This window comes from Cyclopterus lumpus, chromosome 14 (assembly GCF_009769545.1).
Source record: "Cyclopterus lumpus isolate fCycLum1 chromosome 14, fCycLum1.pri, whole genome shotgun sequence".
Classification (NCBI taxonomy): Eukaryota; Metazoa; Chordata; class Actinopteri; order Perciformes; family Cyclopteridae; genus Cyclopterus; species Cyclopterus lumpus.
The window spans coordinates 17,202,575-17,220,177 of NC_046979.1; the positions used below are offsets into that span (position 1 = coordinate 17,202,575).

Below are 17,603 nucleotides of genomic sequence, written 5' to 3' on the forward strand. Positions count from 1 at the left end.
CCCTCCTCAGTAGTGCAGTGTGATGCAGTGTAGCATGGCCCATATCTTATGTAACAGCCGGTCTAAAATCCACAAAAAAGGGGTTATACTGGCAGTTTGTGATTTACTATTTGTGTATGAACGGCAACATAAAACCAACTCAGTTGTTTTTAATTTTGAAACCCACCTTATCAGTGTTTGACAGTGGAGTAGAGAAAGTGCTCCGTGAGGGTGTAAAGTGTTGGGGATTGGGCAGCATATACCCTGACTCCTCTAATCTGTCCAAATAAACACTCTTCCTCCCTCCCCCTTTTTTAGGGGTTATCACAGAAACCCTCCACTGCTCCCCTGGCCAGACATTAACAGCAGCCTTTAACACAGCCCAGCCTTTTTCTGTGCCTTCACATGCAACACAGGATACACTCTCTCTCTCTCTCACACACACACACACACACATGCGTACACTCGTAACCACTTACGCATTCAATCATATCTCAAACTGGAGTCGGAGTGAGGAAACAGAATGTCAGGGAAGGAAGCGCTGAAGCCAGTGGGAAAGCAGCATTTGCCTCAAGTTTGCAGAGCTCTTTTTTTGCCCACTCTACAGGAGGTCTCAATGAGAAGTTTGGATTCATAAAAGTGAGCAAATAGCTGTTGATATCTTTGGAAATAGGCCAGCACACAAACGAATTTTAGATTCAGTTAAGTAGTAGGAACTTCACTCGGATCCCACTCTCGAGATCTGGGGGTTTCAAACAGGGAAGACGGTCATCAGGAGGAAATTCTTGAAATTCTCTTTGTCTCTGACCACTCACCGCTCTCAAGGTCTTTCAGAGTTTCATCATCTGCTGCCACCATAGAGCCGCAGGAGGACACATCCTCAGGATATAGCACAGTGAGTACAAGAAACAATGTCACCATTTCTTTTTTTGAATAAAAAACATGTTGAAAAAACAGAAAAATGCTAATCCCGCCCCTAACAAAGGGGTTCAGTTTACTTTCATGCCCAGCAGTAAATCATTGGGAAGGAACATCCTGACGATGTTTCCTCTGTAATATTATTCTGTGATTATGGAGAGTTATTTTTGATATCTGAAGTTGATCAAGAAAAAAAAGGAAACCTAGGAAACCTTTAAAATAAGATCTAATTCTTAGTATTGCTATTTATGCAATCTAAAAAAAAACACTATACCATTAAAAGACATACGGTCTAAAAACAAAAGAGGGTCTAAACTCATAATGTGCATGAATCATGTTTTATTGTAGATTTTCTCTTTATGCAGCATGACAAACAAGTGAGCCGACAATGGTAGGATCCTATGAATTTAGTGATTGAGTAACTTCAATACTTGAATGATGCTGACAGATGATGAACTCGTGCTTGTGTGTATTGTCGTGATAACAGTAGTAACAATAGCTGCTAACACACTCAAGAACAGAAGGAAATGGAACATGCCCCTGTCATTTATTCATCGCTGAGTTTACCAAATAAAAGTGAAACGAGACATGGAAACAAAAGCGTATGCTCTACCATTGATGTTTTAAAAAAAAAGAGGTAGTACCACTGTATTAGTTCTTTGAACAATAAAGTCACAACGTTTTTCTTCCTCACACTACCATGAGTGATTAGTGGGATTATTTTAGTTTTCCAGCTGTTCCTGGCTCATTGTTCTGGGTCGGGTTATCCTGGAGTTTGGAGGTGTGGTCAGTGGAGCCCCATTTCCTCGCACTTAGAGCCGTGTAGTTATCTGTGTTGACTTTCCACACCTTTCAGCACATTATTTAAGGAACCCATTATTTCACAGATTAACATTCTTTTGGCTTTCAATGATATTAGTGGATGTACTGAATAATTCAGGGCCTACGCGGAAGAGAAGAAATTAGTGAAACAGAAAAATAGATATACAAGTTTTTAGATATCTTTTTTTCAACAAAGTGCTGACGATTAAAAGACTTTGAAAAAAAAAGCATCCCAATATTGTGCTATTGTGATTTCCCCCAAGTGTACACGTTCAGACCCAACAGCAGGGTCACAGCCACCAAAATTCAGAATAATAGTAGATTAATAGATTTAATAATTACGTTAAGCTACTGACCTAAAACTGTGTTTCTTTCCTGCAGCATCGACCACAAAGGAAAGATGAGTCTGTCGCGGAACGGGACGCTGGAGAAGACGGAGCAGGCCCATTCTGAGCCAGGCTCCCCCCTCAGAGTGGGCTCAGGGGTCGTGGTGCCGCCCCCGTACTCTCTGGGGGGCAGCGATGCTGCCGACACCCCTCTGGAGTTGAGGGGCTCTCTGGACTGCTGGGCGTGCTCTGTGCTGGTCACTGCACAGAATATGATCATAGCGCTGATCAATGGCGGGCTGGCCAGCATCATCTTTGGCACCATCCTCACCCCAGCTTTGGCCATGATCATATTTGGCTTCCTCTGCCACTCCACGGTGACAACCATTTATGGAAATCTTTATTTTCTTTTTTTCTTTTTTTTGACTGACAGAAGTGTGAGAGCATACAGATTGAAAAGTAGTGGGTCACACCGGTGCTGTGTCCAACTCCATTCAACGTACTATTAGTAAATTAAATGATTCTAAAGTTTTATAGAAGAAAACGTTTGTACGAAAAGGGAAATGATCTATCAATCAAACTGGGATTTTCAAATATGTTTTTCCAGACATTTGACACTGTTTTCCGTGATCCTACTTAATCTTCCTGGAGCTTAACTACATTTATTGTTGCAGCTGTGCCTGAGTTCCTTTGTGCACTATGGGACAGCAGTGAACCACCGGCACACTCACAAATCCTGCATATGTTGCGCGTACTGAATTCTTTTCAGTACACTTAATTACTCACTTTTCCACTGTCAACATACCGAACAGTTTTGCGTGTGCATGTGTGCGTGCCTCCCCCATACTTCTTAATGTTTGCATCCATGCCCCATTACTCATCCATTTCCTCCTCCTCTTGCTCTCCAGGTGCAGCCCCATGGCACATCTCTGTACTGCTCAGACATGCTGGACGACGCCGGCTGCGTGGCTCTGCTGGTGGTGGGATTCCTGTTGCTCACCCCTCTGCTGGTCCTGGCACTCGCTGCCTACTGTCGCCTGGCCCGCCACCTCCAGCTGGGAATGTGTTTCATTCCCTACAGCCGCGCTGTCTACAAGAACCTTCCTGCCTCTCGCCACCGGAGGGCCGACGCAGGAGGATGCTGTGGCCGGCAGGGCACTTCAGAGCAGGAGGGGAAGGGCAGCGTATGGGTGTAGGAGAGAGGAGAGGAGAGGAGAGGAGAGGAGAGGAGAGGAGAGGAGAGGAGAGGAGAGGAGAGGAGAGGAGAGGAGAGGAGAGGAGAGGAGAGGAGAGGAGAGGAGGATTGTGTATGGGTGTTAGTGTATCTCTTTTTAATGATGAGCATTGGGTTGTTTGAGTCTGGGTATGTTTTATGCAAATTACCATAGTTTTCTTCTATTTCTAAAGCCATTGCAAACAGCCAACATATTTCATGATTTATAGTGATTGTTTGGAAGTCCATATTGGTTTTTATATGCTATTTCAATGTTTTGATTGTATTTTATACCTTCTTTTTACAATAAAGTGTCACTCGACCGGTTGCTTTGTTGGTTTACAGAGACACCTGAATGTGAACTTCATTTAAGAAAAGAAGATAACGTTTAAAGAAGTAAAGAAGTGCACTGAATAGGGTAAAGAGATAAATAATTGAATTACTTTGATCTTTAATTATCATATCATGCCAATAAAATGCAGAATGGAAAATTCCAGTAATGGGATAACATGGCATGAAAAGGCATGGCATAATGGCATAGTATGATGAAAAAATGTCATAGAAATGTTATAATATATATTTTTGCCATATAAAAATCTATAGTATGTACACAAATCTGTGTTATAACTGTATAAGTAATAGGTATGTCCAAAAAGTCATTAAAAAGGTTCAGAATAATATCATGAAAAAAATCATGCTATATAGAATTTCAAAGTAGTTCATAGTATAGTTATTTAAAAAAGTCCAAAAAGTTACATGATAGTATTTCGAGAAAAGTGTATATTATGTCAAAAAAGTAATAAAGATTTCATGAAGAAATGTTAGTTTAATATGTTGAAAAAATTATTAGTAAGATTTTGCGAAAGAAAGTCATTAAAAGGTTTGAGAATATTATAGTCAGTATAAAAAAAGTCACTATAAGCCAAGTAAAAGCCAAGTGTAGTAAAGTGTAGTAAAGTGTAGTAACATACATTGACTCAGCGGGTATGCACATTAGTTTCACTAAGCAAAACTAAAAGTATTTATTTTGAATCTTCTTCTTGGAAAATATATACAGTTAAATAAAGATTCTATTTTGTGAGAAGTCATTAATGTGAGGGATATTTATGTCCAGCCATAAATGTTATGAATATGGAAGTCTGGCCCTAGTGTTTGTCCAGGAGACACGCGTTTACTGAGATGTCGGTAGTATTAGATGTATTTTGTAATACTTTTCACATTACAATTTACAATAACAGATACAGTTGTGACATTTCTGCTCAAAATTGTAAAAGATTTATATAATTTGATGGAGTAATTTACAGTTGTAGTAGTATTCATAGTTAGATGGCTCTGCAATATCATTAAGTATAATGTTGTATCTGTAATTCGTTCACTTTGTGTTATTCAGGTCTGAATTTCCTAACAGTGTGGACCATAGTAACATTAATTAATTAATAAATCTTCCTCATCTGCTTATTCCCTTACAAAACGGCTCAGAGCTGATCCCAGACCATCTTGCGCAGGTCTTCAGGTCATGAAAGATACCAAATAAAGAGCAGCTCTGGAAGAAAGAGAGCTTTTTTTGTATCGAGATCTCGTAACACTCAGATTAGGAAATTTGAGATATTTCATTGTTCTCATTTGACCTCTGATGCTAAAAGATTCATTTATTAAAACTCAAGCAAACATTCATTAATCTCCACGTCCGACTTGACACATTGATGGTAGACTACATGACGAATGGTCAACTCATGTCCAAGGATTTTAACTCTAGACCTACTTTGGAAAGAAACACGTGGAGGATTAGCAATAGTTTAGTTTAGGTGCTATTACCCCTTAAAACCACTAGGTGGAAACAGAGAGTTGGAGAGAGTTTGAGCTGCAAAGTTATGAATAAGTATGCAGCTAAACCAGTTGAAAGAGATATAAAACCTTTATTCATGTATAAATTACAAACATTAGGTTTGGCAGGTGTTTGAATAAATCATTTGTATTCCTTTAACAATGGTGGATTAAACTGGAGTTATTTCTCACTGTAATATCGTGCATTAACAGATCTGTATTTCACATTGTAATGTCTGGATTTGTGTGTTTGACAGGGCATCTGAGTTTCCCAGCCTTTAAAGTAGTGCGAGGTTAACAGGGTTGGTTGTTGATATTCATTAATAATCTGTCATGTGGGGCTTTGTATGGAGCTGTGAATGCACCAGGCACCAGGGTACCACGTCCGTTTTCATCCACTTGACCCATGATAATGTAATTGGCACCTATAGGAAAGGAAGAGGGACCAGAACGAGTGATGAGTATATATATTTTGGAGTAAAGGGAAATGCTAATAATCTGTGGTGTATGCGTATGTAAATCCAAGATACCTCTGCGGAGCAACGGGCACTTCTTGCACTGTGACACCAGCTTCACCGACATGGTCTTTCCGACTTGCGTGATGGTTAGTCGGCCTGCTTTGTAGGCCTTAATGAGGGAGATGCTGATGAGAACAGTACCGCGGGGCCCGGGGGTAAGAGAGGTCACCTTCCCGGTTATCACTGCAAAAAGGAGAACGCAGTGAGAACACAGCATCGCTTTAGTTACTTGTTGCATCATGTGAGTGGGAGGAAACTCACCAAATTCACTGGTACAGAAACTGGTCTTGATGGTTCCATCTCTTTTACAGGCTTTGGCACACAGAGGATTTTGAGGGACTGAAAAAAACACAAAGAATGCCAAACAAATAAGCATTAGATATACATCTTCCGCACATTGAAACACACGTGCAGCGTGCACATAACTTCACCCACCAGGCCTCTTTCCAGTTGGCCTTGTGACGGGCACCCTCCTGTCCTGGCCCGTGGCGCCCTGTCCACGGCCTCTGGTGGGATTGACTGGTCTGGGTCTCTCGGTGGGCTCCGGTCGGACATATTTGGCGGTGGGGACCGGTGGCTTTATGGTGGCGGCAGGTTTGACTGCAGGTATTGGGGGGATGGACATCGTACCGGCTCCTGAGTTCATTGTTGGTATCTGAGAACCACGTTGGACGCTGGTGTAGCGGGCGAGGAATCCATCAGATGTCACACTGAGGTCAGACACGAATTGGACTAGCAGCACGTTGCCATTGGTAGTAATTGGCCTGGATAGGAGACGGGGTGGAAAGTTAAGATTGGTCGGTTTTAAAATCATTGTAAAGGCCAACGGACACCTTTAGGGGTCTCTTGCCACTTACTGTGGGGCCTGATCGCCACAGTATCTTCCAATCAGCCGTGAATCATCTTTCTCTCCGCCGTTAAAGAAGGCCACGTAGTCAAACCGGCAATAGGTGTCAGCCTCCAGGACGAACTTGTCAAAATTCACCTGAATTACCTGGCACCCGAAACAGAAACAGAAACACGACTTTAAATGATCACTTAAACTGTTGTTTTCCATGTTGGAGACTTTGGAAAGTAAAACGTTTCCATGCTGGGAGGGAGTGTGCTGCAGACCATATCCGGCTCCACAGTGATAAGCCAGGAGCAGCTGGTCCCTGCAGGGTATTTCTTGTCAGGCCAGTTGGGCGTCTTGATCTCACCCTGGGCTTTTGTCATCTTCCCCCCACAGAACTGATGGTCTGAAACAAGTCGGACACACACCATGAGCATAACGACGATAACATAGACCACGTTCTAACAAGGATGCAGTGAACTCATTTTGTTGGGTAACTTTTGTTCGGTAACCTTTTCTCGACAATGTTCACGGTCAAAGTTAAGGATCTTGCGCAATTAAGGGCTGGTATTCTCAATCGAGCTATTAAAGTTCCCCAGAGTCAAAAGTATGCATAAGGGAAATGCATTGTGCAAACTCAGGGGGCATGGCATGAAACTTTGGGGCCTGTGCAATCTAATTGCCCCCCTTCCCCTTTATCCTCCGTATAGCATCAGTGTTGTATAAGTAACCTAGTCTTTTCCCTCTTTATCAATTTTTGGCTTGTTATGATTTAATTACAGCAGACATGACAGAGATAACAATAAATGTAACAGTTCATGGTTCGCACCTTGACCTCTCGGTCACCACTGAGCTCTGAAACCCATTATTTCATGTGTTTCACAGTGATGCTTGCTGCCCTCTGGAGGGTGGACGTATTTGTGTGCGTGAAATAAAATCAAATTGAAAAATAATGCGTCAACATACCATCGACGTATGGTTTGGCTCCATTGAAATACGCCACAAACCCTCTGCCCTGCGTCTCTGTATCGGACACCATCTCTAGCATGATGGTGTTTGTGGTCGAAATGAGAGCACCCGGCCGGAAAGTTCCACAAAAGCGGCCTAGTTTTTGCACCAAGTTGGAATGGCCGTTATAAACATCCAGATAGTCGTAGCGGCATTGTGAGTCAGCCTCCAGGTCAAAAATGCGGAACGAGAGCATGACCACGTTTCCCTCTGGGACCTGGAAAGCCGAGAGATTGTGAACGAGTCAGACACGGAGACACGGAGTGAGGAAAGAGTCAGTATTACGACATGTTACAGGCCAAGGGACTCACGGTGATGCGCCATGTGCATTTGCTGTTGGGTTTGTAGAAGCTCGGGAAGCCCTCGCTGCCAACGAAGCCCGAGTCCGTGACCAGGTCACCTCCACAGTGGAACACGGGCCTGTGAAGAAGGACCCAGTGAGACAGTGGAGGAGAGGGTTCAATGGACAGGACCAGTGGTGTTGTGACTGGTTTCCCTCGACGGACGGTCTTTAAACTCTGACTACTCTTGGCCACTGAGCCATTGCAGACCAATTGGAAAAAAATGTGTCATGTCAGTAAACAAGACTTTATCAGTAAACAAGACTTTATCAGTCAAAAGTTATTAACCTCGACAGGATAATGATAATGTATTTACATTTTCTTTGCCAATATTAGATATTTTCAAATCCAAGCCATGTTTAGCACTGCACAAATGAGTTAGCCGTGGCATTTCTGATATGTGTCTGGCTTCGTTAGTGTGTCTGTGCACTGTGTGTGTTTTTTCCTCTGGCTCGTTTCTTTAGAATAACTTTTAGCATCGTTCTTGCTCTAACTAAGTGGCTAAATGTGGTCGAGGGGGAGAGACATGCGAGTAGTTGAGAGGTCATGAAAAGTGGCATGAAATAAAACATGACATACAATTTAAGTGTCATTGAGAGAAACAGACATTAATAATTAATTAAATTTAAAGAAATGTCATCTGTAATTAAATAAATAAATAAAAACTGTAATTGAGAAAATAAAATGATTAATTAACAATGTTATAATAATTATCTCATGAGAAACAATGAGCTATCAGTGTAAAGTACTGCCAACCTCAATACAAAGTTAACCAAACTAAATCCAGGTTCATCCAGGTTCATACTTTGGCGCTTCTGTTATGGATAGACTAAAGATTCCTTTCTGTGATTAAAATGTTTATACCGTTTCAACACAGACTTTAACTATACTTAATCCAACCAATAAACATCAGAATCCCCATACGGTGTTGTGAAGTTATGCCACAGCTCATAACTGATGATTGCCGTAGTATTTAACAAGTGTTGGATGGAAAACCCCACTCTGGATGGGTGCCATGGTTTAAAATGTCAGGGGGTCGCTGTTTAAAGTTGTACGAATGAAGAAGCATGGACAAAAAAAGGAACTTTTTACAGCTGAAAGACGATTCTAACGCTGTTATTGGGTTAAATGCTGTTGCACATTTGGTTAAATACACTCACAGAGCTCACTGGATGTCAGAAAACCAAATGTCAGGCTGTTGCCAGCTGGGATACATAAGACCCATTTGTGTACTTGTCAGCAAATAAGAATATGCATGTTATTATTAAGTTGTCGGTTATGGGCTTTTTTACAGTTTCCGGCTTGGAGGCGCTGCATTTTCTTTGGCTCAACCGAGAAATCCATGTTCAAAAATATTCATGAGATTTCACAAGAAGGGAGCAAGTGAGAAACACATTTGTCAGCCCCCTTGTTCTAAAGAAGTAAACATACACTCAGATTGCAGAAGAACAAATCCTATAAACTAGATCTCAGACAACCCCAGCAGAGTCAGACGCAGGCTCATTAAAGCCAAGCGGTCCAGAGCCAAGTTGTTCTGATTCGACCACATAGGCAGGATTTAAAAGCATTAACATCTGTGGCGGCTCGGCCACTGCAGACTCGTGCCTCACATCACGAGCCAACAAACCAACGGGACAACTCTGTGCCCAATCAAACAGTGAGCTGGAAAGAATTTGCTTCCAGGAACGGAAAACAATTCAGAGTATTTTAGTCGTCAAGTTACAGCCTCGTGTGAACACAATTAGTTCTTCAAAACGACGAATAATGGGCTCAGATGAATGATGATTAGACTTCTCAAACACACACATCGTTCTCACCTGGTGTAGTTGGTCTCCTGAGCCTTCGTCCATCCTAAACTCAGAGACAGAAACAAGGAGAGACCCCAGATGCAGTCCACAGGCACCATGATGCAAGCTTGCACATGTAAAAGCAAAGCTGAACTGTAGCGGAAAAGGGAGATAGCAGGAGGCAAGGAGGTGGAGGATAGGGGGAGGCCACTTGCTCAGGATGGGCGGAGAGAATGAGTGAATGAATGAGTGGGGAGGAATCAAAAGGGGGGTGGGGGGGGGGGAGAAAGTTCGAGAAGGGCTGGAGAGACGGAGAGAGATGCTGAAGGGGACGACAGTGGTGACGAAGAGCCGTGGGGGGGGGGGGGGGGGGGGGGGGGGGGGGGGGGGGGGGGGGGGTGTGACATGAGTGGGAAGGGAGGGTGGTGAAGGCTCTAATCAGAGCCAGATGTTCCACCATAATAACCCTGGTTTCAATATAACGGAGGGGGCATTTAGGAAAGAGGTCCTGAGGGAAAGCAGTGTCAGAAGTTGTGGCTGAGGCTTTGTGGACGTTCGAGTGTTTACTGCAGCTGTTCCTGGTTCTCTGCGCGGTTCAAACTTACGGTAAAGAAGCGTAAATGTGGTGAAGAGGGCCAGTAGAATCCATCAGCGTCCATCTTGATTACGAGGGTGCACACACAGGTGGGTGCCGAGCCCGAGGCTCTCCCCGGATGCTCCACTAGAAGGGCCATAAATCTTTACATTCCACAGCAGCGTGGGAGACCTTTAAATGGCTTAAATTACAAAACAGATTTTTTTTCTTTTCTTGATAGAATGATTAACTTTAGCCATCGAGCTTACAAACTTTCAGGCTCCAAAAAGGAGCTCCATAAAGGATTTTGACAAAGAAGTGTCAGAAAACTAACAATCTTTTTCCTCTTACCGTATTTCCCTAAGCCCCAGGGGCTCCTTTGGCTCCAAAGCATCTGAGCCAGAGAGCGTTTATATGCCCCCGCAATCCACCAAGGCAAGAATAACACTCTAGAGGGGGGAGGGGAGGGGTGTGTGGGGGTTATTCTTTCACTGTTGAGATTCACTGAAGAGCGAGCCCTCTAGCCTACATTACTGAGGCCTGAGGAGGGGATGGTGTTTCAGTGCTGCTCTAAAATCAGCCACTTTTACAGACTACAGAGCTGCAACACCTTCATCAGAGTCTGCAGCGGGCAGGATGGACAGCTCATAACAACACAAGGCCGAGTTGGTACGGAGAGGCTGCGTCTCCGGGGCCCGTGTGGCGGCACACGACCTCAGCCGTTGTTGGTTTTGTCTTTGTTTTTGACTTTGAGAATGAACTGCTCATAGTGAGCTGGAGACTTGAGCCGTCCTGGGTCCGGCTGGGCTCTGCTCTGTTTGAGTTGACCCCAAAGTCCCCCGATAAGAGGCAGCAGAAGCAGGAATGCAATGACGTGCAGAGTCTGCTGGGGGGCGGACGGCGTCTGAGCGCGCACAACCGCTGCCATTACGCGTGGGAGTAACAGCGACCTTTACACTGAGCGAGAACCCAAGCCAAGGGTGTAGGTTTCTGCAATAACCCCTGACGAAACCCTTCGAGCTGGACGTGCATTCCTTTTGGAGAGTCCAAGGGAATAGCAGTGGGGGAGTAGATGAGTAGTCGTGAGTGTGTGGGAGTGTGCGTGTGTGTGTGTGGGGGGTGGGTGGGGGGGGGGGGGGGACCAGAGACACAGAACAACAAACTTAAAAAGACCAGACACAGAGGCGTTTGGACAGAGTGAAAGTAGTTTTTTGGCGAGAACTCTGAAGTTAGAACACGTTCATGCCTCCCCGAGGCAACAGATGACTGTATTATTATCGGTATTACTATCTTATTATGTCAAAGATAATCCCTCACATTAATAAACAACCTCTACAACGCTTGAGAGGGGGAAAACAGAATTAAAACGAACGCGTGCGGTTGTGCGAGTCCATTTGGAGAAGGTGGTCAGACCGAAACGCTCGATTTCACAACAATCCTAGAACCATCTGTTCTCTGTAATTGTGGCTCCTCTCAAATGTAGTCCCCCCGCAGTTGAAAGAATAAAATGGAGGAAAAAAAAGATCGGTCTTTTGAATTATGCAGTATAGTGACCCCCCACCCCCCTGGCCAAATTGTGACCTCAGCAATAATTAGAAACACGAGATGAAGATTCGGTGAGGAGTGATGATCCTACGGATGGAGCCGAGAGGACAACTGGAAGTATGAAACATCGATGTTTTCTGACCCAGTTGTCTCAAAGTACTCAAGCACTACACTTCATTGTGCACTCCATGATAAATTGTGACATCGTATGCTCAGTGTGCAGACAATGTGCTGAAGAGATCACAGCACCTCGTTTGGCATTAGCGGGGGTTATGTTGCATTGAAGAGATATCTTATAGCTGGCACCCTGAAACCCGCTGCAGGCGCATCCGTTTGTCTAATAACAGCTCAAGTGAAGCGAGCACTTAAAGCTGCGAGCCTTCCTTCACCTTTTCACGGCAGACGCTCAGGAGACACACCGTCGTCTGCCAGTGAGCGAGCGCGTGGGTGGGAATGACAATAGCACAGCTGGAGAAGTAAAACGCCTTTCACAATGGAAACAATTAGACACAAATATGGAGCGTATTTAAGAAAAAAAAATGAAAAAGCCAAGTGGAAATGTTGCACATCCTCGGTCATATGCGTGACTTGTTAACTATAAGGATGAGTAATGGGCTAAAAAAAAGAAAATAATTAAAAGAAAAGGAATTGCTGTTGCAGTGATGTACTTTTACTTGAACAAATACATTTAAAAAAAGAGTAAAAAGAGTTTCCCCCACTCCTTTTACTGCATGCTCAATATAGCCAGTATAGTAGTGTTGAATACCAGCAGATAACAGCTAAGCTACAATCTCAATGAGGGTGGGGTGTGTGTCTGAGGCTTGTGCAGCGCTTTCTATTCTTCATGTTGACAACTCAAATGTTTACATGTAGTGACGTCACGTGACGTGATTTATGGTGAAATTAGCAGCCGTCTTGCCCTGCGCAGACGTCTGTGAGCGGGCTCTCAACGTGCAGCTCCACGGTGACCCCTGGTGGTGAACACAGGACACTACGGCGTTGGGCGGAGGAGCTGCTGTATCCGGTCTCGTGGAGCGTCGACGCGACTGAAGAAAGAGAAACGAGGGAAATGGCAGCGACGCGATGTGTCAGCTGTTCTCTGAACCCACGCCCTTCACACCAAGCACGGACACCCCGCTCACAGGCCGCTGCACCGAGCCCTCATGGTGAAGAGCCAGCTCAACATGTCGAGTGTATGACACGTGTGCACTGTGAACTCAACGTGTAACGTTAGTTAGCGGCGTAAGAGCAGGACGGACAATATCTGGACGCAAGCGTCTTCCTGCCCGGTGGAGCCGACTGGTGCACTTCAAAATAAAAGCGGCCGGAAGCGACTCCCACTGGTGGCTCGTGTTTCCGACAGACTGGGAACCATCGCTCAAGTATGGAAAGACATTTCTGACAGGAAAAGATTAAAAAATATCATGTAGCTGAGATAATAAAAACATTCAAGTCATAATTATAAAGTCGAAATGATGAGCCTCGAGAACATCTTTCTCCACAGGTTCAACTGGTAGAGTATATCAAATTAATTATTACTAGTAATATTTAATACGTTGAAGATTATTTGCCCTATTAACCATTTTTTAACTTAACTCATCTTACTCTGGATGAAAAAAGTGAGTATGAGCTTCTGTTACGCAATAGCTCAAACAAATGAACATTCAACAAAGATATATCAATAATAATATAATATGTGAGGGAGGCCAGAAGCCTACAGGCTGTTTGTCCATGGAGCATGCTTTCCCTAAATTTAAATAATAAGGTGATTGAACAAGTCCCAATTTACAATACCTGTATTTCCTGGAAGGCAATCTGTCTTTTACTAAATAATTAAAATTAAATAATAATAATTAAATCCACCACCTGAGCTGCTGCTGTTCACTGTGGACGAAGAAGGTAAGTTAGAGCTTCTGACATGGAAACAGTGAGACTTAAATAATCTCTAATGTAAATACAAAGTAGGAAATGTGTTATTGTATTCCCAATCTGTCCGTATAGCATGCTTATCCTTATTTAAACAATAAGGTGATTAAATAATCTGACACCAAAAGAAAAACACTTGGAATAAGCTAAAACATATAAAGACTGAGAAAATAATGCATGTTTGGTGAAACTGGTTCTCCGTGTCATATCGTTTAGTTCCATATTTTCTTTATATTTATTCATCCTTTTCTTCTCTTACTCCTCCTCCTGAGTCGTCCGCCTCCAGACCAGCCCAGGGTTACCTTGGCGACATAGGAGAAAAGCTCACAGGACGAGCTGGAGAGCAGACGTAGCAATTCCTGCTACTCTTAATATTACTTATTTGAATAATTCAGAGATGACTCATTGTACTCCCTCTATTGTAAGTAATATGTATTCATTTCTTTGAGAGGAACTCAACGTAGCTCCAGAGAGTTGACGAGAGAGCAGGAGAGAAGTGCTCTTCTGTGTTTCAGTGGATAAGTGTCACGTCCTCGTCTCTCCCGGTTCCTGCTCGCCTTCCTGCAATCAACTCATCTCACTCTCCTTCAACTCGGGGCCAGATGGCTGCCTCAACTACTGTGGTAATCACCTGCTTCTGGCCTCTCTACTTTTTGGTTTTTTTTTGGGAGATGTGATTAACTGCCTTTTCCCTTTCCCTTATTTCTGGTTTTCGATATCATCGTGCAGCTTGTGCCTTTTTGGAAATCCTGGTGCCCGACCGAATGGATGTGGAAGAAAGCACAAAAGGGCCGAAAGCCCGAGCGTCCCAGAGGCCCACTGAGCACACGTTGTCTCCCAACTTGCATTCAATAAAACACTCAAGCGTCTAAAGTGGCACTTTTGTATTGTGAGATTTATTGTAGCTTCATGGTGTTGCGTTAATGCGGTGAACGGGTTCTAAAGCACCTCTTCCTGTACACTGAGTCATCTGGATGACTTTGTAGAGATCTTTAAAAAATAAAATAAAATCAATCCAGCTTTAAAGCGTCCCCACATATCAACATAGATTAATTTAAATTAATTTCAAAGGCATATTCTGCTACCATGTTTCAAACCAGTGAATCAATATTTCATTAAGCAGTGCTTTGAGTTTGAAAGACAAACATCAAATGTAACTAAACTACAGCCGTGCTGGTGGGGAAGGTATCATTCACCTTTTCTTTAATAAAACATATTGGAAGAATATGGAATACAGAGCACTTAATGAAAAATAGAGAGAAAAACACATTGCTATCTATTATGCAACACGCAAGGCAACAACAGTAAAGTAGTGAAGTGAAGGTTGGCCTGAAGGTGGCACCAGAGGTACACAAATGTTACAACATCCAAAGATTAACATTTAAAAGGTGCCACGATTTCAAATGTGATTAAATTGTGTGCAAAGAGAAAGGAGGTATATTTCAGAATAAATTAGGATGCTCGATGCTTCCTCCTGCAGTACGCAGTATGTAAAAGGCCCTCAACCGTCTTCAGGTGATAAAATACAGCACAACGTTGGGACTAGTGCTGCTTTATTTGACAAGAGATTGTCTACGATGTCAAACTGTGCATATAAAGTACCCCTTTCTGCAGAAATGTACTACCATTGTTTGGTTAATTTGTTGTTAAAAAAAAATGAAGGGTAGAGCACCACTGTCATAATTAAAGAAATATTTTAGCTGAAAACAATGTTCAAAAAAGCAGCTGAAAAATGATGACAGCATGTTGAAAGCTGTGACACTTAGTCAGGTAAACAAGGTCGCTGTAGTTCATAATACATATGGAAAACCTACAAGGCATGAACCTCTTATGGCAGTCCAGTTCCTGTTGGCTATAATCTTTTTGTCCATTACCCACACGTTGCCTGAAGTGGTGTGAAGCCGACAGTGATGCTCTTTCCTGTGAACAAGATCCAGTGTGAAATCTAAGGAAAAGGGAGAGGTGTTTCCTCCATTTATGCGAGGTCATTTTGCCTTTTCATACAGTTCCCCGAGTGATACTATCAATTGGTGAGGCTCCTGATAATATAAATTCTTATACATTGTCATAATGTTATGCTTTTGTCAGGCTACTCCAGTTCAGAATAACAAATAGAAGATGAGATTTGTGTCTGGGAATGTCTGCTTCTCGAGAATAGATAGCGCCTTATCGCAACACACCCATATGTCATCGAATAGTCTAACCAAGACGTGGACTGGCCTTGCAGGGCTCAGTTCTGTGGGGAGAGAGAGGAGGAGATGGAATTATCCCCCTCCTTGATAGTTCAGCACAAATTAGAAGTTGGGATGATGCATTCAAACCTGTGACGGAATCTGTGTATGTAAAGGTCGGGTTTTTCCAGTTCTGGGGCAGAGTTGTGCAATATCAGCGCTTTACTTTGCTTGTGATCAGAGAAATAAATCTACCAGAACGAGAGAAGTTGTTGGCTGAATTCTTCCAAAGGCTCTTCCCATGCAGACGATTGTGAACGACGCTAACACTCCCCTCTGCATTGATCTCACCTGGAAAAAAGCAACATGGCGGCCCTTTTCAATCAGTGTCCTTCGGGACACTCCCTCTTCTGGTTCCCCTTCCCTTTTTGGTGTGTTCTCTGAAATTCATCCATCCCAACTCAATGTGTCTCTGATTCTTCTGAGCATTCTTTGGAGGGGGTCGATGCTTTCTCTGAGACACTTGGTCCTCTTGGTTTTTTGAGAGCTTTCCTCTGAATCGCTCAAAGATCTTTCACTTGCGACTGCTGGTTTTCTTTCCTTCCGACTCATAAGCTGGTCATCTGTCACGAGGTGTACGACACTGGAATCCATCTACAATGAATACTTTATTCATTTTAGGCCAAGTGCATTCAATTGTAACAAGCTGCATAAGCGGCACCGGCTCATCCAAACTTTGGGTTTTCTAATGTTTAAGTCAAAAGTAACCATTTCCATTATTAGCTACCTTCTCCTGTTCCATTCGCTGTGCGTCTCCCTCAGGCTCATGACACCCGTGACCTTCAGTAGTCACTTAGGTCCTCCATTTTGTGACAGTTCAGAAAACCTCTGTTGAATACAATTATAGCTCAAATGTGACCTCAGAACAAACATACATCTATACAGTTTCATAACATCTTTCTTTGTTTGTTGTTTTGGAATTCAGGCTTCTTCAGTCAATTCATGTTTAAAAAAGACAAAACCCTTTACTGTGCTCTAAATTCCTCAAATTAGGAGGAAAGGAGTCTTTGGGTTTATTTTCTAATGAAATGCAATACTTTAAAGTGGTTAAGGAGCAGAATCACCTCATTTGATTTTACACAGGATGATCAAGTGCCTGTAGTGACTGTATAATAATATTTTAATTTTTTGTAAAAATGGGTAAATATACCTTGTTTGTTTTTATTATTATTTCATTATTTTAATGATGTACTACGACATAACTGGTTAATGCACAGTCACTGAGTAAACCTAGCACAGGCTGGTGTATTTTTCTAAACACCTATCTCATAATTTAGATTTTCTATCTTATAATTATGATTTTTTCATTTCAGAATTATGACTTTTTATCTCAGAATTTCGATTTACCACGGGGAAAGTTTTGTTATCACAGCTACATTTTCATCATATTCGTTTTCTTTTCTCTGGCAGAAACGAGCTTCCGTACTCCAGCAACTGCACCTGTTTTTTGTTCTACTGCCACGTGACTTCTCTACCACGGCCACCATTAGCCTACCAGTAATAGAGGGGAATGAACCAGCGCTGCTCCATTGTTCTGCATGAAGGGAGCTACAGTGGGAGGCCTGTGAGTGCGTTGGGTGCAGGCAGGATGTGGATGTAGCAACAGGACCGTCTGAAGTGACTGTACGGATGCAGAAATATGCCCTTTTATGGCTTCAGGTCCCAATGTATTTTGTTTTTTTTTAAACACAGAAGTGATTAGTATAAATTAAAGCAAGAGGTCTACCTTTGTATTGATAATAAATTTATGCTTATCGAT

At 42.9% G+C, this 17,603-nt stretch overlaps 2 protein-coding genes across 2 annotated transcripts; one reads left to right on the forward strand and one right to left on the reverse strand.

Annotated features, from left to right (window-relative positions):
- The first annotated feature begins 329 nt into the window (after positions 1-329).
- tmem88a (transmembrane protein 88 a) lies at positions 330-3,979 on the forward strand. The gene is made up of 3 exons (XM_034550244.1): positions 330-874; positions 2,101-2,422; positions 2,954-3,979. The coding sequence occupies exons 2-3, from the start codon at positions 2,120-2,122 to the stop codon at positions 3,239-3,241; spliced, it is 591 nt and encodes a 196-aa protein (XP_034406135.1). The 5' UTR covers positions 330-874; positions 2,101-2,119; the 3' UTR covers positions 3,242-3,979.
- A 1,175-nt stretch (positions 3,980-5,154) lies between these two features.
- pcolcea (procollagen C-endopeptidase enhancer a) lies at positions 5,155-9,779 on the reverse strand. The gene is made up of 9 exons (XM_034550128.1): positions 9,599-9,779; positions 7,752-7,860; positions 7,399-7,657; positions 6,714-6,838; positions 6,458-6,594; positions 6,036-6,364; positions 5,862-5,939; positions 5,613-5,783; positions 5,155-5,507 (listed from the first exon to the last, which is right to left on the reverse strand). Exons 1-9 carry the CDS (start codon positions 9,685-9,687, stop codon positions 5,377-5,379), a joined length of 1,428 nt encoding a protein of 475 aa, XP_034406019.1. The 5' UTR covers positions 9,688-9,779; the 3' UTR covers positions 5,155-5,376.
- Positions 9,780-17,603: the final 7,824 nt, after the last annotated feature.